The sequence below is a fragment of the Bombina bombina genome, chromosome 6 (assembly GCF_027579735.1).
Source record: "Bombina bombina isolate aBomBom1 chromosome 6, aBomBom1.pri, whole genome shotgun sequence".
Lineage (NCBI taxonomy): Eukaryota > Metazoa > Chordata > Amphibia > Anura > Bombinatoridae > Bombina > Bombina bombina.
Window position 1 is genome coordinate 523,238,547 of NC_069504.1, and position 23,580 is coordinate 523,262,126.

Below are 23,580 nucleotides of genomic sequence, written 5' to 3' on the forward strand. Positions count from 1 at the left end.
ACACCGCCAGCTTCTTGTGAAGTAAAACAGATAAAGCAGAAATCTGTCCCCTTCAAAGAACTTGCAGATAAACCTTTCTCCAAACCCTCTTGTAGAAAGGATAGAATCTTAGGAATTTTTACCCTGTTCCATGGGAATCCTTTCGATTCGCACCAACAGATATATTTCTTCCATACTTTATGGTAAATTTTTCTAGTTACAGGCTTTCTAGCCTGAATAAGAGTATCAATGACAGAATCTGATAACCCACGCTTTGATAAAATCAAGCGTTCAATCTCCAAGCAGTCAGTTGGAGTGATGCCAGATTCGGATGTTCGAACGGACCTTGAACAAGAAGGTCCCGTCTCAAAGGTAGCTTCCATGGTGGAACCGATGACATATTCACCAGGTCTGCATACCAAGTTCTGCGTGGCCACGCAGGAGCTATCAAGATCACCGAAGCCCTCTCTTGATTGATCCTGGCTACCAGCCTGGGAATGAGAGGAAACAGTGGGAACACATAAGCTAGGTTGAAGGTCCAGGGCGCTACTAGTGCATCTACTAGAGTCGCCTTGGGATCCCTGGATCTGGACCCGTAGCAGGGAACCTTGAAGTTCTGACGAGACGCCATCAGATCCATGTCTGGAATGCCCCATAATTGAGTTATTTGGGCAAAGATTTCCGGATGGAGTTCCCACTCCCCCGGATGAAATGTCTGACGACTCAGAAAATCCGTTTCCCAATTTTCCACTCCTGGGATGTGGATTGCAGACAAGTGGCAGGAGTGAAGCTCCGCCCATTGAATTACTTTGGTCACTTCTTCCATCGCCAGGGAACTCCTTGTTCCACCCTGATGGTTGATATATGCAACAGTCGTCATGTTGTCTGATTGAAACCTTATGAATTTGGCCTTTGCTAGTTGAGGCCAAGCCTTGAGAGCATTGAATATCGCTCTCAGTTCCAGAATGTTTATCGGGAGAAGAGATTCTTCCCGAGACCATAGACCCTGAGCCTTCAGGTGTTTCCAGACCGCGCCCCAGCCCACCAGGCTGGCGTCGGTCGTTACAATGACCCACTCTGGTCTTCTGAAGCTCATCCCTTGGGACAGGTTGTCCAGGGTCAGCTACCAACGGAGTGAATCTCTGGTCCTCTGATCTACTTGGATCGTCGGGGACAAATCTGTATAATCCCCATTCCACTGTCTGAGCATGCACAGTTGTAATGGTCTTAGATGAATTCGCGCAAAAGGAACTATGTCCATTGCCGCAACCATCAAACCTATTACTTCCATGCACTGCGCTATGGAAGGAAGAAGAACAGAATGAAGTACTTGACAAGAGCTTAGAAGTTTTGATTTTCTGGCTTCTGTCAGAAAAATCTTCATTTCCAAGGAGTCTATTATTGTTCCCAAGAAGGGAACTCTTGTTGACGGGAATAGAGAACTTTTTTCTACGTTCACTTTCCACCCGTGAGATCTGAGAAAGGCTAGGACAATGTCCGTATGAGCCTTTGCTTGTGGTAGAGACGACGCTTGAATCAGTATGTCGTCCAAGTAGGGTACTACTGCAATGCCCCTTGGCCTTAGCACCGCTAGAAGGGACCCTAGTACCTTTGTGAAAATTCTTGGAGCAGTGGCTAGTCCGAATGGAAGTGCCACAAACTGGTAATGCTTGTCCAGAAAGGCGAATCTTAGGAACCGATGATGTTCCTTGTGGATAGGAATATGTAGATACGCATCCTTTAAATCCACCGTGGTCATGAATTGACCTTCCTGGATGGTAGGAAGAATTGTCCGAATGGTTTCCATCTTGAACGATGGGACCTTGAGAAATTTGTTTAGGATCTTGAGATCCAAAATTGGCCTGAATGTTCCCTCTTTTTTGGGAACTATGAACAGATTGGAGTAAAACCCCATCCCTTGTTCTCCTAATGGAACAGGATGAATCACTCCCATTTTTAACAGGTCTTCTACACAATGTAAGAATGCCTGTCTTTTTATTTGGTCTGAAGACAATTGAGACCTGTGGAACCTTCCCCTTGGGGGTAGTTCCTTGAATTCCAGGAGATAACCTTGAGAAACTATTTCTAGCGCCCAAGGATCCTGAACATCTCTTGCCCAAGCCTGAGCGAAGAGAGAGAGTCTGCCCCCCACCAGATCCGGTCCCGGATCGGGGGCCAGCATCTCATGCTGTCTTGGTAGCGGTAGCGGGCTTCTTGGCCTGCTTACCTTTGTTCCAGCCTTGCATCGGTCTCCAGGCTGGCTTGGTTTGAGAAGAATTACCCTCTTGCTTAGAGGATGTAGAATTTGAGGCTGGTCCGTTTCTGCGAAAGGGACGAAAATTTGTTTTATTTTTAGCCTTAAAAGACCTATCCTGAGGAAGGGCGTGGCCCTTTCCCCCAGTGATGTCTGAAATAATCTCTTTCAAGTCAGGGCCAAACAGCGTTTTCCCCTTGAAAGGGATGTTAAGCAATCTGTTCTTGGAGGACACATCCGCTGACCAAGACTTCAGCCAAAGCGCTCTGCGCGCCACAATAGCAAAACCTGAATTTTTCGCCGCTAATCTAGCTAATTGCAAAGTGGCGTCTAAGGTAAAAGAGTTAGCCAACTTAAGTGCTTGAACTCTGTCCATAACCTCCTCATAAGAGGATGCTTGATTGAGCGACTTTTCTAGTTCTTCGAACCAGAAACACGCTGCTGTAGTGACAGGAACAATGCATGAAATTGGTTGTAGAAGGTAACCTTGCTGAACAAACATCTTTTTAAGCAAACCCTCTAATTTTTTATCCATAGGATCTTTGAAAGCACAACTATCTTCTATAGGGATAGTGGTGCGTTTGTTTAGAGTAGAAACCGCCCCCTCGACCTTGGGGACTGTCTGCCATAAGTCCTTCCTGGGGTCGACCATAGGAAATAATTTCTTAAATATAGGGGGAGGGACAAAAGGTATGCCGGGCCTTTCCCATTCTTTATTTACAATGTCCGCCACCCGCTTGGGTATAGGAAAAGCTTCGGGGGGCACCGGGACCTCTAGGAACCTGTCCATCTTACATAATTTCTCTGGAATGACCAAATTGTCACAATCATCCAGAGTAGATAACACCTCCTTAAGCAGAGCGCGGAGATGTTCCAATTTAAATTTAAATGTAATAACGTCAGGTTCAGCTTGTTGAGAAATTTTTCCTGAATCTGAAATTTCTCCCTCAGACAAAACCTCCCTAGCCCCTTCAGACTGGTGTAAGGGCATGTCAGAACCATTATCATCAGCGTCCTCATGCTCTTCAGTATCTAAAACAGAGCAGTCGCGCTTTCGCTGATAAGTGGGCATTTTGGCTAAAATGTTTTTAATAGAATTATCCATTACAGCCGTTAATTGTTGCATAGTAAGGAGGATTGGCGCACTAGATTCACTAGGGACCTCCTGAGTGGGCAAGACTGGTGTAGACATAGAAGGAGATGATGCAGTACCATGCTTACTCCCCTCACTTAAGGAATCATTTTGGGCAACATTATTATCAGTGGCATCATTGTCCCTACTTTGTTTGTCACATTCATCACATATATTTAAATGAAGAGGAACCTTGGCTTCCGAACTCGAAAATTAAGAAAATGGCTTACCGGATCCCATAGGGAAAATGACAGCTTCCAGCATTACCAAGTCTTGTTAGAAATGTGTCATACCTCAAGCAGCCAAAGTCTGCTCACTGTTTCCCCCAACTGAAGTTAATTCCTCTCAACAGTCCTGTGTGGAAACAGCCATCGATTTTAGTAACGGTTGCTAAAATCATTTTCCTCTTACAAACAGAAATCTTCATCTCTTTTCTGTTTCAGAGTAAATAGTACATACCAGCACTATTTTAAAATAACAAACTCTTGATAGAAGAATAAAAACTACATTTAAACACCAAAAAACTCTGAGCCATCTCCGTGGAGATGTTGCCTGTGCAACGGCAAAGAGAATGACTGGGGAAGGCGGAGCCTAGGAGGGATCATGTGACCAGCTTTGCTGGGCTCTTTGCCATTTCCTGTTGGGGAAGAGAATATCCCACAAGTAAGGATGACGCCGTGGACCGGACACACCTATGTTGGAGAAAATGCTTTATTCTTCAATCAAGAGTGTTCATTTTAATATTTTTAACATGATTTGTATGATTGATGTAGTTATTCATCATATTCTCCCATATCAACAAATTGTTTAAGCATTGGCAATTCCGTATTAAGAAAGTCAGCCTTTTTTATACGCAAACCCACAAAGTCCCACTAAGGGAACCCATTGCTGCACCTGTGCTGGTTAATTCAAGTCTCATATCTTGTTCGGAAAACTTTTTATATATGTTCTTATTACTTGAAGTTCTTTAATCATCCATATAAATTCAAGTGCGGGGTAGACAGCTGTTTGTAAATTGAATTTTGGCAATAAATCATTTCAATTATATAATAATTATATGCATCCCAGTCAAGAAATTTTAGACCTTGTAACAACTGTGGCATATCGGGTATAATTGTTGTGGTATAATAGTAGAACTCATTAGTGAGGCGCAGCCATGTCTGGTTTCCCCTTTGATCCTTAGGGAGACCCCCACAGATCCTATTTTGCGACACACACACACATACACCACACAACACAAACGCTCACATGCACAAGTACACACGTAGCCTAATCATTAAGGTGTATGTCATTCTTTTCTTACCTTCCCTGTTTTGATGCAAGAATTAATAGTATCTAGGTAATCAGATTTTTTTTCGTTAATAGGCACTTCAGTTAATTCTTTTCCAATAAGTTCATCCTTTTGATAACCCATAGTGCTTTCAAAGGCAGGATTCACATACTGTAAAAATTTAAAAGGATATAAACAAATTAGAATTTCATTCTTAAGGTAGCAAGATTCAAATTTATGATAAATCAATGTCTTCAAATTTTAAGTGTATGAGTCTTCTCTGGTGGTTATATAGCAGCAGGTAAAACTTTCTATAAGTCTTCAGGACCACCCTCACGGACATATTTTTTTGAATGGCCAATGCTACAATCAGTTTGAAGATAGAATGTAGAATCTTCCTAACAATGATTAGACAGACCAGGTATAAATAACATGTAAATAGACGTGACAAACCTTCAGATGTTATAGTTTTCTAAATTAATAAACTGATTTAATGGATCTTGTTTTCATTATATTGTGATATCATATGATTTTTAAGAAAAGTAGCAAAGCATATGAACCCATATGAATACATAAACAGGGACAAAACTCTGCCTACATCGGAGAAACAGGTGACCAATACTTTTTACCACATTCTAGTCATGAAAAATAAAACACATTGAACTTGAAAAACTAGTGATAATAAACAAAGAAGACACGTGTGTGCAGTGCACCTTTGTTCTTCGGAATCTTCTGTATTCTGCCTCATGATGAATAGAGCGAGTGTTCATTGATTTAGGATTTATTTCTGAGCTCATTAGCCATAAGGACGGAAGAACGTGTTAGACTGGCTAAAAATACACTGCAAGCTTTCCCTTCCCTTTCTACCTAGATAGCTAAGGGAAGGCTTCAATCTAAGAAGTAGCTTTCAAATAAGAAGATACTATACTACCAATACAGAAACCAAACAAATTATACAATCTATCCTGAGTAAAAATTAATTGGCAAAACCCTGCGTAACCCCAGAGCGTATTCTTAACTTAGGTCCCCCATAGGACCTGCTAAAGTTAATTATTATGCCCCTTTTTCCTGTAACTGAAAGAGCACAGGGGTCATAAATTACAGTTTAATGCTAAATTCCAGTAAAAGAAGATATTAGTGTTTTGCATAGAAACAGTGTTTAACAAACTTTGGCCTAGATTACGAGTTGTGTGTTAGCCATAAAAAGCAGAGTTAAGAGTCTTGAAGGTACAGGTGTACCACTCACTTTTTTGGCCAGACTCGGAAATACCGCAAATCCACTTACGTCAATTGCGTATCCTATAGTTTCAAGGGGACTTGCATAGCGCCGGTATTACGAGTCTAACCAAAAGTGAGTGGTAAACCCTCTCCTGTCAAGCCTGGTACAGCATTTAAAAGTCAGTAGTTAAGAGTTTTACACTACAACGCAGTAGCATAAAACTTTTAACTAAAGTGCTAAAAAGTACACTAACACCCATAAACTACCTATTAACCCCTAAACCAAGGCCCCCCACATCGCAAACACTAAAATAAATATTTTAACCCCTAATCTGCCGAACCGGACATCGCCGCCACTATAATAAATATGAAACTAATTCAGTACAAGACTGAACAAGCAATGTACATGGATAGCACTCAACAATTAGATAGGTATATGCCAGTATTAGACACAGGATAGAAAGGATCCATGCAAGAACATTCTGTCTGCATAGAGACGTTAAAACTTAGCTTTTATTTCACATTAAAAACAAATTGAGACGGTACACACAATTAAAAACACTGTAACATGAGGGGCCCCCCAAGGTGAAAGGGTAAAGGCACTGCTCCAGATAGCAGTGGTACACAAAATAGGTACCAGGTACAATACAGGTAAAATATAACACTGGTCTCCTCCACCAGCCACTGTACGTGTTCAGGATGCCCTAAAATTGGTTTGGGTTACCAAACAGTGGCTAACTAGGGTGATATTAAATAGCATAGGAATGAATCAGTATAGCTAAAAATAAAACCTTTAAATACGATTTGAGTTACAAATATATGAAGTAAATAATGTCCCTGATAGTCAGTTGTGCGGACAAAAATAGGTCAATTAGCTTGGGTTATTGGGTGTCTGTATTGATATTTACAAACAAAGTGGGGACAGTTGATACTTGACAATATTACGTGCCCGCTGGAGGTGTATATCTACTGATAGTATTCAACTCTCACAGTGCCCAGGTAATAGAACAGGGTATGTATCCTAGTAATTAGTATTTCAGATCTCCAACCAACAGAGTGTGGTTGTATAGATTAAATTACACACCTGATGGGGTATAGTAGTAGGATACATTAAATACACCCATAAAATGTATTTTATATTCTTAAAATCAATATTTATGGTACCATATTGATTGGGTTAACATATATTTATATATAAAACCTAGAATTGGGGAGGTGCGGTATAAATAGGAACAATCCCTTACACTAGTCCCTAAAGTAAAGATATAACTTATGGCTATTGGCTGTGAATATAACTGCTGAGAGGTAGATGTATAACTCTGTTGGTACAATACCATAGATAGCTCAATAGGTATACTGTTAGCATTCAAGTACAAGTTTTCACTATAGTGAATAGGTGATGTAAAATACGGTACATTTTAGCTGTACAGCAGTAAGGTAAGTGGTATAGCTAAATTTTAAGAAGACACATAACCCTCTCCCAATTGATTTTGGGGGGATCACTAATAGTCAAGATTTTATTTATAGTAAAGATTTACCTATAACTATTAGCTATGAAAGTAACTACTGAGAGGTGATTGTATATCACTATGGGTCCTACACCATAAAAAGCTGAGTAGGTGTACTATTAGCATTCAGGTACAAGTTTCCGCTATAGTGGATAGATGATTGGGACACAATACATTTTATTTGAACTGGGCGGCAGTCAGATGTTTTTGGTGTAACTGAATTTTTTTAAAAAGCACATATCCCTCTCCCAATTGTTTTTGGGGGGATCATGAATAGTTAGGAGAACCAGCTATACTTGCACGTGTGTGATTCAAATTCTATATAATATTAATCTTAAATAAAATATCTATATATATAGAGGTGCAGTATAAGTTGGATCAATTAACGGTCTACCACTGTTGTCACTTTTAGAATGAGTATAATTGGACACCACATAAACCGCCCAACTCTAAAGTGATACAACTGAGTATCTTCATATATGGCTCTTAACTGTCTAAAATTACATAGTCAAAGATTGTAATTAATTAAACACCAGGCAGTGTAAGAGCATAAAGGTTAAACCATATAGTTAGCAAATAAAGTTTGGAGTCGCGCTCCCAAAGGTATATTGGCAGGGAGATTTATACCAGACAGAAATAATAATAATGTTACCTATTATACCGTCCTGTCATTGACAGGAAGCGTTTCTAAATTACAACTACCAAAGATATCGGAGCAGAACAAAAGTAATACTAAAGGGACTGCCAAATAGTAAGAATATTAAACAGAGTTTACGTCACTACAGGCAGACCCACGGGGGCCGTTACAGCAATTTTAAAATACACAACCGGAGAGGGACCTGAGCGTCCCAACTGCCCCTGACATGTTTCGCAAAAGAGCTTTATCAAAGGTGGGGCGGCCGGATCTAATACAGACATTTATAGGCTGAGACACTCATTACGTCACAGCACTCCCGCGGCGGTGATAGGTGAAGCATATAAAGCTAGCTCATAGGTCCTGCTGGGGGGCGCGGCTGACCAATCGAATGATCAGTTTTGTGACGTATGAGAACGTTTCCAAGGTAACAGTGTTAAACAACAACACGGAGGAGAAACACAGACTAATAATCGGGTAAGTCCGTGGATCCAGTCATATATGCTGATCGGATGTACACTTAATATTGCAAAAGGGTGAATCTACAATCACAGTTAGACCTGTCAATTCCCTGATCTCACTATAATCTAAGAATAGGGTATTCATGAATGACTAACAAATTGATCGTAAGGCACACTATATAGACCGGCAAACTGCTACAAGTCATAGATACACATATGATGTATGATCTTATTGAAATAACTGAGGTGATTCTAATCAAGGACTGAATAAACGGTTATATTAGGGTAACTCTTCGTGCATATACATAATGGAAATACCCCTGTTAAAATTTAAACCATGAATAAAAAAAGGGGGGGGGAAGAGAGGGGAAAATCATAATAGGAAATACTGGATACAGATCAAACCTATTTTAGCTTTAATTGTGTGCACCTCGAAACCAGATAATAATATAAACCCATAAGGATTTCTAAGGAAGTGATAGTGAATGGCAGCGATTTGCCAATATAGGGTGAAAATGTGATCATGTGAAGTAAAACAACAAATAAACAACTTATGATTACTGAAATGAGAAGTATGTGAGAAAAGTGTAAACATCTAAGTGCTGTAATACATTGTAAGGGGGCTTTCATGGCCCCAGAATATTGGAGACCTATATAATACATATTTTTTTTAAAAATAAGAAGATGCTAGTCAAATATAGTGAAATATAAACACTAATAACAAGACAAATGTAAGTTCCGTGTGGTGAAAATGTGTGAATAGAATGTATTTCTTACATAATCCCAGTGAGGTGTGAAAATAGCCAAGTAATGGATAAAAGTGAAAATAGTTTACATTTAGGAATCACCTTCTAAGGTTACGAAGTGTAACTACACCACAATAACTGTGCTGTGAAAAAACTTAAAAATAAATATAAAAATAAAAATAATAATGAAAATAATTTTTATTATAATGAAGATAATTGACCTCTATTTGAGGAGGAAGGGCCCAGGGTAAATAAATATGGAGTTTGAAAGTAAGTTTTCGGAGAGGGGGGGGGCCAAAACAGTAAACCCCTTTAATTTGAAATCACCTCAGATTTATGTCATAAAATGGTACTTGATTTGTTCATAAGAAATGTTTTTGTATTATAAAAAACATGCATAGTTGTTCTGTTCGTTTAGTCCCTTGGGGTCAACACAGTCAAGCAGGTAGATCCACCTACATTCTGATCTTAACAAAGCTTGCTCCAGGTTGCCCCCCCGAATGCCAAGGGAAACTTTTTCCATTCCCTGGCATTTTAATCTAGATGGATTGGATTGGATTGGGTGTATTTAATGTATCCTACTACTATACCCCATCAGGTGTGTAATTTAATCTATACGACCACACTCTGATGGTTGGAGATCTTAAATACTAATTACTAGGATACATACCCTGTTCTATTACCTGGGCACTGTGAGAGTTGAATACTATCAGTAGATATACACCTCCAGCGGGCACGTAATATTGTCAAGTATCAACTGTCCCCACTTTGTTTGTAAATATCAATACAGACACCCAATAACCCAAGCTAATTGACCTATTTTTGTCCGCACAACTGACTATCAGGGACATTATTTATTTCATATATTTGTAACTCAAATCGTATTTAAAGGTTTTATTTTTAGCTATACTGATTCATTCCTATGCTATTTAATATCACCCTAGTTAGCCACTGTTTGGTAACCCAAACCAATTTTAGGGCATCCTGAACACGTACAGTGGCTGGTGGAGGAGACCAGTGTTATATTTTACCTGTATTGTACCGGGTACCTATTTTGTGTACCACTGCTATCTGGAGCAGTGCCTTTACCCTTTCACCTTGGGGGGCCCCTCATGTTACAGTGTTTTTAATTGTGTGTACCGTCTCAATTTGTTTTTAATGTGAAATAAAAGCTAAGTTTTAACGTCTCTATGCAGACAGAATGTTCTTGCATGAATCCTTTCTATCCTGTGTCTAATACTGACATATACCTATCTAATTGTTGAGTGCTATCCATGTACATTGCTTGTTCAGTCTTGTACTGAATTCGTTTCATATATCTCTCTCTACATATGTACAGCACCCGCCCTCTAGCTACTGATTATGGTACCCCCTATTTATGGGGTTGATTATAATTAATTAGGGCAACAATTCCGGTAGTGCCATCGTCATTCCTTTTCTCCTTGTATCACTATAATAAATATATTAACCCCTAAACCGCTGCACTCCCGCATCGCAAACACTATTTAAATATTATTAACCCCTAATCTGCCGGCCCTAACATTGCCGCCACCTACCTACATTTATTAACCCCTAATCTGCTGCCCCAAACGTCGCCGCCACTATAATAAAGTTATTAACCCCTAAACCTAAGTCTAACCCTAACACCCCCTAACTTAAATATAATTTAAATAAATCTAAATAAAATTACTACAATTAAGTAAATTATTCCTATTTAAAACTAAATACTTACCTATAAAATAAACCATAAGCTAGCTACAATATAACTAATAGTTACAGTCGGGCTAGCTTAGGGTTTATGTTACAGGCAACTTTGTATTTATTTTAACTAGGTAGAATAGTTATTAAATAGTTATTAACTATTTAATAACTACCTATTTAAAATAATGACAAATTTACCTGTAAAATAAAACCTAACCTAAGTTACAATTACACCTAACACTACACTGCAATTAAATGAATTACCTAAATGAAATACAATTAATTACAATTAAATAAAATTATCTAAAGTACAAAAATCGAATAGAGTTCTATCAGCCAATCAGAATTAAGGTAGAAAAAATCCTATTGGCTGATGCAATCAGCCAATAGGATTGAGCTGACATTCTATTGGCTGTTCCAATCAGCCAATAGAATGCCAGTTCAATCCTATTGGCTGATTGCATCAGCCAATAGGATTTTCTCTACCTTAATTACGATTGGCTGATAGAATTCTATAAGCCAATCGGAATTGAACGGATGCCATCTTGGATGACGTCATTTAAAGGAACCTTCATTCAGTCGTCGGCCGTGGAAAGAAGAGGATGCTCCGCGCCGGATGGATGAAGATAGAAGATGCCGTCTGGATGAAGACTTCTGCCCGTCTGCAGGACCACTTCTGCCCGGTTGGATGAAGACTTCTGCCCATCTGGAGGACCACTTCTGCCTGGTTTGGTGAAGACGTCTCCCCGGTAAGGTGATCTTCAAGGGGTTAGTGTTAGGTTTTTATAAGGGGATATTGGGTGGGTTTTAGAGTAGGGTTGGTTGTGTGGATGGTGGGTTTTAATGTTGGGGGGGGGGTTGCAATTTTTTTCAGGTAAAAGAGCTGATTACTTTGGGGCAATACCCAGCAAAAGGCCCTTTTAAGGGCTATTTGTAATTTAGTGTAGGATAGGGCTTTTTTATTTTGGGGGGGGCCTTTTTTATTTTGTTAGGGGGATTAGATTAGGTGTAATTAGTTTAAAAATCTTGTAATTTCTTTATTATTTTCTGTAATTTAGTGTTTGTTTTTGTGTACTTTAGATAATTTTATTTAATTGTAACTTAGGTTAGATTTTATTTTACAGGTAACTTTGTCTTTATTTTAACTAGGTAGTTATTAAATAGTTAATAACTAATAACTATTCTATAAAAATAAAAATAAACCCTAAGCTAGCTACATTGTAACTATTGGTTATAGTGTGGCTAGCTTAGGGTTTATTTTATAGGTAAGTATTTAGTTTTAAATAGTAATTATTTAGTTAATTGTAGTAATTTTATTTAGATTTATTTTAATTATATTTAAGTTAGGGGGTGTTAGGGTTATGGTTAGACTTAGGTTTAGGGGTAATAACTTTATTATAGTGGCAGCGACGTTGGGGGCGGCAGATTAGGGGTCAATAAATGTAGGTAGGTTGCGGGGACATTTGGGCGGCAGAGTAGGGGTTAATAAATAAAATGTAGGTGTCTGCGATGTTGGGGGTGGCAGATTAGGGGTTCATAAGTATAATGTAGGTGGCGGCGTTGTCCGGAGCGGAAGATTAGGGGTTAATAATATAATGCAGGTGTGGGCGATGTTGGGGGCGGCAGATTAGGGGTTAATAAGTGTAAGATTAGGGGTGTTTAGACTCTGGGTTCATGTTAGGGTGTTAGGTGTAGACATAAATGTATTGTCCCCATAGGAATCAATGGGGCTGCGTTAGGACCTTTACGCTGCTTTTTTGCAGGTGTTAGGTTTTTTTTCAGCCGGCTCTCCCCCATTGATTCCTATGGGGAAATCGTGAACAAGCACATTTTACCAGCTCACCTCTAACGTAAGAAGTGCTGGTATTGAGGTGAGATGTGGAGCAAAATTTTGCTCTACGCTCACTTTTTTACAATAGTTAACTATGAAGGTCGTGATTAAGTGATCGCCTTTAAAAACATGATTTTAAATACGCCATTATGGTTAGTGAGTGACTTACAACCAAATATTAAAAATGAAAAAAAAAACAAAAAACCACGCCATATGAAGATGTTTGTGTGCTGTAGTGACTTTTTCTACAAATCTCCTTAGCTTACAGGATATCACCAAGTACACACCTATACATATGTAAATGTGTGTCCTGTTCCTGTATACAGCCTCACCGACAGGGATGAATGGAGCTTTAATGAATCGATACCATGTATGTTAAACTCTCAGAGTGTCTCCTGTTTCCATTTCAGAGTATTTTACATAGGTGCAAGATAACAGACAAAATGCACTTTAAATGCCTAGAGGTGTCAAATTCGAAAAGTTAAAAATGGACTAGAAAAGAGGTTGAAAAGTGACTTGAAAAAGTATGGCCAATAACTTTTCAGCTTCATGGGGAAAATATGGCTTTTATCTAGTATCTAAAAATCAATTTGCAAATGCAAGAATGCGTCAAAAACTAGTTATTGTTATCATGCAGAAACTAAACGTAGCCGATAGAGAGATAGATTACAAGTGGTACACGTATTACAAGTTGAAAGTAAACGTGACCACACAAGCGAAAACTAAATTTGCGCTCATTGGGTTAGTGCATCTGAATTCCTTGCGTAACGGTTTAGTGCTAAATAAAAAGTTGCACTAAACACAACATAAATACATAAAAAATAAAATTTGCACTAATTTATACACTATCTAATAAAAACTACCTTAAAAAAAGTTATAAGGGTTAATAGGTATATGGTATTTGACGTTATATTAAAGGGACAGTCAACACCCAGGAAAACTTCATCCCATATCTTAGATCCACAAACAAAGATGCGCCTGCACCGCATCCCATCTTCAATACCACTAAGTTTATATATGTCTAATCATTGAAAGCCCATACAGTTTTCAGCGATAGATATGGCCGCCAAACTCCTCCCCCTCCTCCTCCGTCCCCTTCTTTTTTAAATTCATTCCTCATTCACAGGGATGCTGTTCTATTGCTAATGCGCATGCCCATTATAATTTTAGTCTGCTCCCTATTAGAAATAGAAAGTGTCTCCGTGAACGTGTGTAAAGAATCTAGCCGAGAACTTGATTCTGATTGGCGGATGACTTTAAGAAGAAGCCTCCTACACAACGGTGGGGGGAGTCATATCTACCGCTGAAAACTGTATGTTCTTGTGAATATTAGATGCATAACATTAGTGGTATTGAAGATAGGATGCGGTGCAGGCGCATCTAGGGTATGGGATAAAGTTTTTCCGGGTGTTGACTGTACCTTTAATGAAAGGGCATTAACGTTAACATACATATATATATACAGTACATGTCATAATATGTGTATGTATGTATATATATCTATACATGTGTATTTATGTTTACATGTGTACATATGTATATGTATATATATATATATATATATACACACATATATATATACACATATAAACACATATATTCACATGTATACACATATATATGTTTATATACTTTGGAGCCCTTTCTAAATACCTGTAAACATGAAAAATATTTTTTTAATTCATTTTAATATTTAATAATGTGTTTTACTGTGTATTTACTATAAATATTTTACATTCCGATGTTCTTCACATAGGGAATAATTTATGCATTTCTAAATAGTTATATATATATATATATATATATATATAAAAAAATATCAAGCACAGAAAAGGCACTCGCTGGTTAAGTAAAACATAACATTTAATAAGTTACATTACTGCCGACGTCTGAGCGTGAATCACGCTGATGACATCACTTCCGCCCGGCACTGCACACGGGCCGCATTCGCGGCTCGGCGTCTAATGGAGCTACACACATGTATTTAAGGTGATGGGGTTATCAATGGAATATACTGCTTTTGTAATTTTTCAAGCTGTATCGTGCATTTGATAAAGGGGGCGCAATGCCTCCGAAACGTCATGCTATTTTAATGTAACTTATTAAATGTTGTGTTTTACTTAACCAGCGAGTGCCTTTTCTGTGCTTGATATTTTTGATATTTTTCAAAGTGCACCCTGGGAGTTGCTATTGTTTATGGAGTGCCTCTTCTTCTGACCTCGTTTTATATATATATATATAATTTTTATTTTATTTTATATATATATATATATGTATATATATATATTTAAAAATAAATGTTAAGAACACTGGAATGTAAAATATCCATACCTACTTTTGGGTTAGCCCCAGAATCGCCTCGTATTTCGGGGGGTTGGACTGACCTTACTAGGCAGAATCTTACTGATATACTTCAGGAAAGTTTTCCTCTGTTAAAAGCACAATTGGGCTAAAAGAGGCTGCTCCTAGGTGACAACTCGCCATAGAACAAGCTATTGAGCTGTTGTCTGTTCCTAGTAGAGTGCTTCTCCTTCTGTATGCATAACCCAGTTGGTCTAATGTGGTGTAGGGTTGATGTGTGAGCGATAAATGTTAGTTTTTTTCCAGTTTGCATGCTCCATTGAAGTCTATGGGGAAAAGTTAACCCGGCCATGATATTTGAAGTCCTCAAGATAGCGAGTTCCAGCTTTCGCTCCCGCTCAAACATTTTACTTTAAACTTGTAATACGTTAACCCGTGCACGTTAAAAGTTTACTTCTAGCGGTGTTTGTGTGCAAGTGAAAGCGATAAATAGCGTGCTATCTATCCGGCAAAATGCCAGCTGGCCCCCACGGCTATTCAACCTTTATTTGAATGCTACCAACAAATAAAGGAACTTTCAGCATGAAGTATTTTATACTTCATGACTGAAAGTCCCCTTTATTTGTTGCAATGGTAAATTCTAGCATTTCAGAAATGCTAGGATTTACTATCATTTTAAGAACAGGGAAACATTGTTTGAAAAACTTCCTTGATTATGTGTAATCAGATGTAAAGGAGCTCTAGCTTAAATGCTGTATACACTTCAACCATTCTGGGATGAGTGGAAAATTGCACAGTTTGAATATGTATACCAGTGATGGCTAACTGGCGGCCCAAGGGCCCCATTTTGCCCCCTGCACTTTTCGCGGCCTCTGGGAAAATGCAGAAAAGGAAATTTATGCTTACCTGATAAATTGCTTTCTTCTACGATACGACAAGTCCACGGATTTCATCCTTACTTGTGGGATATTATTCTCCTGCTAACAGGAAGTGGCAAAGAGCACCACAGCAGAGCTGTATATATAGCTCCTCCCTTCCCCTCCACCTCCAGTCATTCGACCGAAGGTTATAGGAAGAGAAAGGAAAGGCTAAAAGGTGCAGAGGTGACTGAAGTTGTAAATAATAAAAAACATAATCTGTCTTAAATTGACAGGGAGGGCCGTGGACTCGTCGTATCGTAGAAGAAATCAATTTATCAGGTAAGCATAAATTTCCTTTTCTTCTACAAGATATGATGAGTCCACGGATTTCATCCTTACTAGTGGGATACAATACCAAAGCAACAGGACACGGATGAAAGGAGGGACAATACAGAGACCTAAACGGAAGGCACCACTGCTTGAAGAACTTTTCTCCCAAAAACAGCCTCAGAAGAAGCAAAAGTATCAAATTTGGAAATTTTGGAAAAAGTATGAAGGGACAACCAAGTCGCAGCCTTACAAATCTGTTCAACAGATGCATCGTTTTTAAAAGCCCATGTGGAAGCCACAGCCCTAGTAGAATGAGCCGTAGTTCTTTCAGGAGGCTGCTGTCCAGCAGTCTCATATGCCAGGCGGATGATACTTCTCAGCCAAAAAGAAAGAGAGGTAGCCGTAGCTTTCTGACCCCTACGCTTTCCAGAATAAACAATGAACAATGAAGATGATTGAAGGAAATCCTTAGTTGCCTGTAAGTAGAACTTTAAGGCACGGACCACGTCCAAGTGATGTAACAGACGCTCCTTCTTGGAAGAAGGATTAGGACACAATGAAGGAACAATAATTTCCTGATTAATATTCTTATTCGAAACAACCTTAGGAAGGAACCCAGGTTTGGTACGTAAAACCACCTTATCAGAATGAAATATGAGATAAGGCAAATCACACTGTAACGCTGAAAGCTCAGAAACTCTTCGAGCAGAAGAAATAGCAACCAAAAACAGAAATTTCCAAGATAATAATTTTATATCTATGGAATGCAAAGGTTCAAACGGAACCCCTTGAAGAACTCGAAGAACTAAATTCAAACTCCAGGGAGGAGTAATTGGTCTAAATACAGGCTTAATTCTGGTTAGAGCCTGACAAAAAGACTGAACATCTGGCACATCTGCCAAACGTTTGTGAAACAAAATTGACAATGCAGAAATTTGTCCCTTTAAAGAACTAGCTGATAAGCCTTTCTCCAAGCCTTCTTGGAGAAAAGACCGAATCCTAAGAATCCTAACTTTACTCCATGAGTAGCCCTTGGATTCACACCAATAAAGATATTTACGCCATATATTATGATAGATCTTTCTAGTGACAGGCTTTCTAGCCTGTATCAAAGTACTGATAAAAGAATCAGAGAATCCTCGCTTCAATAGAATCAAGCGTTCAATCTCCACACAGTCAGCTGCCGAGAAATCAGATTTGGATGTTGGAAAGGACCTTGAATGAGAAGGTCCTGTCTCAAAGGAAGTTTCCACGGTGGTAGCGAAGACATGTCCACTAGATCTGCATACCAAGTCCTGCGTGGCCACGCAGGTGCTATCAGGATCACTGACGCTCTCTCCTGTTTGATTCGAGCAATCACGTGTGGAAGGAGAGGAAACGGTGGAAACACATAAGCTAGGCTGAACGACCAAGGCACTGCCAAGGCATCTATCAGTTCGGCCTGGGGATCCCTCGACCTGGATCCGTATCTTGGAATCTTGGCATTCTGTCGAGATGCCATTAGATCCAATTCCGGTTTGCCCCATCGGAGAATCAATGAGGCAAATACCTCCGGGTGGAGTTCCCACTACCCCGCATGAAAAGTCTGTCGACTTAGAAAATCCGCTTCCCAGTTCTCTACTCCTGGAATGTGGATTGCTGACAGATGACAAGAGTGGGCCTCCGCCCAACGGATTATCTTGGATACCTCTCTTATCGCTTAGGAACTCCTTGTTCCCCCCTGATGATTGATATAGGCCACAGTCGTGATGTTGTCTGACTGGAATCTGGATGAATTTGGCCGAAGCCAACTGAGGCCATGATTGAAGTGCATTGAATATTGCTCTCAATTCCAGAATATTGATTGGAGGTAGAGACTCCACCTGAGTCCCAACACCCTGAGCCTTCAGGGAATTCCAGACTGCACCCCAGCCCAGAAGTCTGGCGTCCGTTGTCATTATCACCCATGAGGGTCTGCGGAAGCAAGTCCCATGGGACAGATGATCCAGCAACAACCACCAAAGAAGAGAGTCTCTGGTTTCTTGATCCAGATTTATCTGAGGAGATAAATCTGCATAATCTCCATTCCACTGTCCGAGCATGCATAGCTGCAGCGGTCTGAGATGAAAGCGAGCAAACGGAATGATGTCCATTGCCGCTACCATTAATCCAATTACCTCCATACACTGAGCCACTGATGGCCAAGGAATGGACTGAAGTGCTCGGCAAGTATTTAGAATCTTTGATTTCCTGACCTCCGTCAGAAATATTTTCATGGCTACCGAGTCTATCAGAGTTCACAGGAAAGGAACCATTGTCTGTGGAACAAGTGAACTTTTCTCTATGTTCACCTTCCAACCGTGAGTTCTCAGAAAAGACAGAACCGTGTCCTTGTGAGATTTTGTCAGATGATATGTTGATGCCTGGGTCAGAATATCGTCCAGATAAGGCGCCACTGCTATGCCTCGCAGTCTGAGAACAGCCAATAGAGACCCTAGAACCTTTGTGAAGATTCTGGGTGCTGTGGCCAACCCGAAGGGAAGAGCCACGAACTGATCATGTTTGCCCAAGAAGGCAAACCTTAGAAACTGATGATGATCCTTGTGGATAGGAATATGAAGGTAAGCATCCTTCAAGTCCATGGTAGTCATATATTGACCCTCCTGGATCATTGGTAAAATTGTTCAAATTGTCTCCATCTTGAATGATGGAACTCTGAGAAAGTTGTTTAGACACTTGAGGTCTAAGATGGGTCTGAAAGTTCCCTCTTTTTTGGGAAGCACAAATAGGTTTGAATAGAACCCCTGTCCCTGTTCCAATTTTGGAACTGGACAAATTACTCCCATGGTAAAAAGGTATTTTACACCGCGTAAGAACACCTCTCTTTTTATCTGGTTTGCAGATAATCTTGAAAGATGAAATCTCCCTCTTGGGAGAAAGTCCTTGAATTCCAACTGATAACCGTGGGTCACTATTTCTAGTGCCCAGGGGTCCTGAACATCTCTTGCCCAAGCCTGAGCAAAGAAAGAGAGTCTGCCCCCTACTAGATCCCGTCCCGGATCGGGGGCTGCCCCTTCATGCTGTCTTAGTAGCAGCAGCAGCGGGCTTCTTGGATTGTTTTCCTTTATTCCAGTTCTGGTTGGGTCTCTAGACTCACTTAGATTGGGTAAAATTCCCTTCCTACTTTGTGGAGGAAGCTGAGGGTCCTCCTTTAAAGTTCTGAAAGGAACGAATATTATTTTGTTTACCCCACATCTTAACAGACGTATCCTGAGGTAGGGCATGGCCTTTACCTCCAGTAATGTCAGAAATGATTTCTTTCAATTCCCAAAAAGGGTCTTACTTTTAAAAGGAATAGCTAAAAGCTTAGTCTTTGAAGAGACATCAGCAGACCAAGATTTGAGCCACAACGCTCTACGTGCTAAAATAGCAAATCCTGCATTCTTTGCCACTAATTTAGCAATTTGAAAAGCGGCATCAGTAATAAAAGAATTAGCTAGCTTGAGAGCCTTAATTCTATCTAAGATGTCATCTAATGGAGTCTCAACCTTAAGAGACTCTTCTAGAGTCTCAAACCAAAAAGCTGCTGCTTTAGTTACAGGAACAATGCAAGCCGTAGGTTGTAAAAGAAACCCCTGATTAATAAATAATTTCTTTAGTAGACCCTCAAATTTCTTATCCATAGGGTCTTTGAAAGCACAACTGTCCTCAATGGGTATAGTTGTACGCTTAGCTAGGGACCGTTTGCCATGAGTCCTGAATGGTGGATGAAATGGGAAACATTTTCTTAAAATTAGGAGGGGGGAGAAAACGGTATACCTGGTCTATCCCATTCCTTTCTTATGATTTCCAAAATTCTGTTAGGAACCAGAAAAACATCAGTGTAATTAGGTACTTCTAGATATTTATCCATCTTACACAATTTCTCTGGTGGAATTACAATAGGGTCACAATCATCCAGAGTCGCTAAAACCTCCCGAAGTAACAAGCGGAGGTGTTCAAGCTTAAATTTAAAGGACATAGCGTCCGAATCTGTCTGAGGTAAAACATTCCCTGAATCTGAAATTTCACCCTCATACAGTAATTCACTGACCCCCAACTCAGAGCACTGTGAGGGTACATCGGAAATAGCTAATAAAGCATCAGAGGATTCAGTATTTACACTAATACCTGACCTACTGCGTTTACCCTGCAACACTGGTAATTTAGATAATACCTCAGTAAGGGTAGTTGACATAACTGCAGCCATCTCCTGCAAAGTAAAAGAATTAGACGCACTAGAAGTACTTGGCGTCGCTTGCATGGGAGTTAAAGGTTGTGACACTTGGGGAGAATTGGATGGCATATCCTGATTCTCTTCAGACTGAGAATCATCCTTAGGCACACTTTCTTGACCTAATATATGGTCTTTACAATGTAAGGCTCTTTCAGTACAAGAGTTACACAATGTTAGAGGGGGTTGCACAATAGCTTCTAAACACATAGAACAATGAGATTCAGATTCCTCAATGTCAGACATGTTTGAACAGACTAGTAATAACCACAAAAAGTTGTTTAAACACTTATTTATTGCTTAAATAAACTTTTGAAAAAACGTGTACTGCGCCTTTAAGAAAAGAAAAACTGAACAATTTTCCCAAACTGCTTAAAACAGAATTTATGCTTACCTGATAAATTACTTTCTCCAACAGTGTGTCCGGTCCACGGCGTCATCCTTACTTGTGGGAATATCTCTTCCCCAACAGGAAATGGCAAAGAGTCCCAGCAAAGCTGGCTATATAGTCCCTCCTAGGCTCCGCCCACCCCAGTCATTCGACCGACGGACAGGAGGAAATATATAGGAGAAACCATATGGTACCATGGTGACTGTAGTTAGAGAAAATAATTAATCAGACCTGATTAAAAAACCAGGGCGGGCCGTGGACCGGACACACCGTTGGAGAAAGTAATTTATCAGGTAAGCATAAATTCTGTTTTCTCCAACATTGGTGTGTCCGGTCCACGGCGTCATCCTTACTTGTGGGAACCAATACCAAAGCTTTAGGACACGGATGAAGGGAGGGAGCAAATCAGGTTACCTAAACGGAAGGCACCACGGCTTGCAAAACCTTTCTCCCAAAAATAGCCTCCGAAGAAGCAAAAGTATCAAATTTGTAAAATTTGGCAAAAGTGTGCAGTGAAGACCAAGTCGCTGCCTTACATATCTGGTCAACAGAAGCCTCGTTCTTGAAGGCCCATGTGGAAGCCACAGCCCTAGTGGAGTGAGCTGTGATTCTTTCAGGAGGCTGCTGTCCGGCAGTCTCATAAGCCAATCGGATGATGCTTTTAAGCCAAAAGGAAAGAGAGGTAGAAGTCGCTTTTTGACCTCTCCTTTTACCAGAATAAACAACAAACAAGGAAGATGTTTGTCTGAAATCTTTTGTAGCCTCTAAATAGAATTTTAGAGCACGGACTACGTCCAAATTGTGTAACAAACGTTCCTTCTTTGAAACTGGATTTGGACATAAAGAAGGTACAACTATCTCCTAGTTAATATTTTTGTTAGAAACAACCTTAGGAAGAAAACCAGGCTTAGTACGCAAAACCACCTTATCTGCATGGAACACCAGATAGGGCGGAGAACACTGCAGAGCAGATAACTCTGAAACTCTTCTAGCAGAAGAAATTGCAACCAAAAACAAAACTTTCCAAGATAGTAACTTAATATCTATGGAATGTAAAGGTTCAAACGGAACCCCTTGAAGAACTGAAAGAACTAGATTTAGACTCCAGGGAGGAGTCAAAGGTCTGTAAACAGGCTTGATCCTAACCAGAGCCTGAACAAATGCTTGAACATCTGGCACAGCTGCCAGTCTTTTGTGTAGTAAGACAGATAAAGCAGAGATCTGTCCCTTTAGAGAACTTGCAGATAATCCTTTCTCCAAACCTTCTTGTAGAAAGGAGAGAATCTTAGGAATTTTTATCTTATTCCATGGGAATCCTTTGGATTCACACCAACAGATATATCTTTTCCATATTTTATGGTAAATCTTTCTAGTTACCGGTTTTCTGGCCTGAACCAGAGTATCTATCACAGAATCTGAAAACCCACGCTTCGATAGAATCAAGCGTTCAATCTCCAAGCCGTCAGCTGGAGGGAGACCAGATTTGGATGTTCGAATGGACCCTGAACAAGAAGGTCCTGTCTCAAAGGTAGCTTCCATGGTGGAACCGATGACATATTCACCAGGTCTGCATACCAAGTCCTGCGTGGCCACGCAGGAGCTATCAAGATCACCGAGGCCCTCTCCTGATTGATCCTGGCTACCAGCCTGGGAATGAGAGGAAACGGTGGAAATACATAAGCTAGGTTGAAGGTCCAAGGTGCTACTAGTGCATCTACTAGAGTCGCCTTGGGATCCCTGGATCTGGACCTGTAGCAAGGAACCTTGAAGTTCTGACGAGACGCCATCAGATCCATGTCTGGAATGCCCCATAATTGAGTTATTTGGGCAAAGATCTCCGGATGGAGTTCCCACTCCCCCGGATGGAATGTCTGACGACTCAGAAAATCCGCCTCCCAGTTTTCCACACCTGGGATGTGGATCGCAGACAGGTGGCAGGAGTGATCCTCCGCCCATTGAATTATTTTGGTCACTTCTTTCATCGCCAGGGAACTCACTTGTTCCCCCCTGATGATTGATATACGCAACGGTCGTCATGTTGTCTGATTGGAACTTTATGAATCTGGCCTTTGCTAGTTGAGGCCAAGCCCTGAGAGCATTGAATATCGCTCTCAGTTCCAGAATGTTTATCGGGAGAAGAGACTCTTCCCGAGACCATAGACCCTGAGCTTTCAGGGATTCCCAGACCGCGCCCCAGCCCACTAGACTGGCGTCGGTCGTGACAATGACCCACTCTGGTCTGCGGAAGCTCATTCCCTAGGACAGATGGTCCAGGGTCAGCCACCAACGGAGTGAATCTCTGGTCTTCTGATCTACTTGAATCATTGGAGACAAGTCTGTATAGTCCCCATTCCACTGTTTGAGCATGCACAGTTGTAATGGTCTTAGATGAATTCGTGCAAAAGGAACTATGTCCATTGCTGCAACCATCAACCCTACTACTTCCATGCACTGCGCTATGGAAGGACGAGGAACAGAATGAAGAACTTGACAAGTGCTTAGAAGTTTTGACTTTCTGACCTCTGTCAGAAAAATCCTCATTTCTAAGGAATCTATTATTGTTCCCAAGAAGGGAACTCTTGTCGACGGAGACAGAGAACTTTTTTCTATGTTCACCTTCCATCCGTGTGATCTGAGAAAGGCCAGAACGATGTCTGTATGAGCCTTTGCTTTTGACAGAGACGACGCTTGTATTAGAATGTTGTCCAAGTA

The 23,580-nt window shown here is 40.3% G+C and overlaps 1 protein-coding gene across 3 annotated transcripts in view; it reads right to left on the reverse strand.

Moving 5' to 3' along the window:
• The window catches only part of PDE8A (phosphodiesterase 8A), a 1,084,545-nt gene that overhangs the window by 231,698 nt on the left and 829,267 nt on the right, over nt 1–23,580 (reverse strand). For all 3 annotated transcript variants that reach the window (XM_053717432.1, XM_053717431.1, XM_053717430.1), the window contains exon 8: nt 4,669–4,806. In XM_053717432.1, coding sequence (XP_053573407.1) covers nt 4,669–4,806 — 138 coding nt within the window. The remainder of the gene's footprint in view (nt 1–4,668; nt 4,807–23,580) is intronic.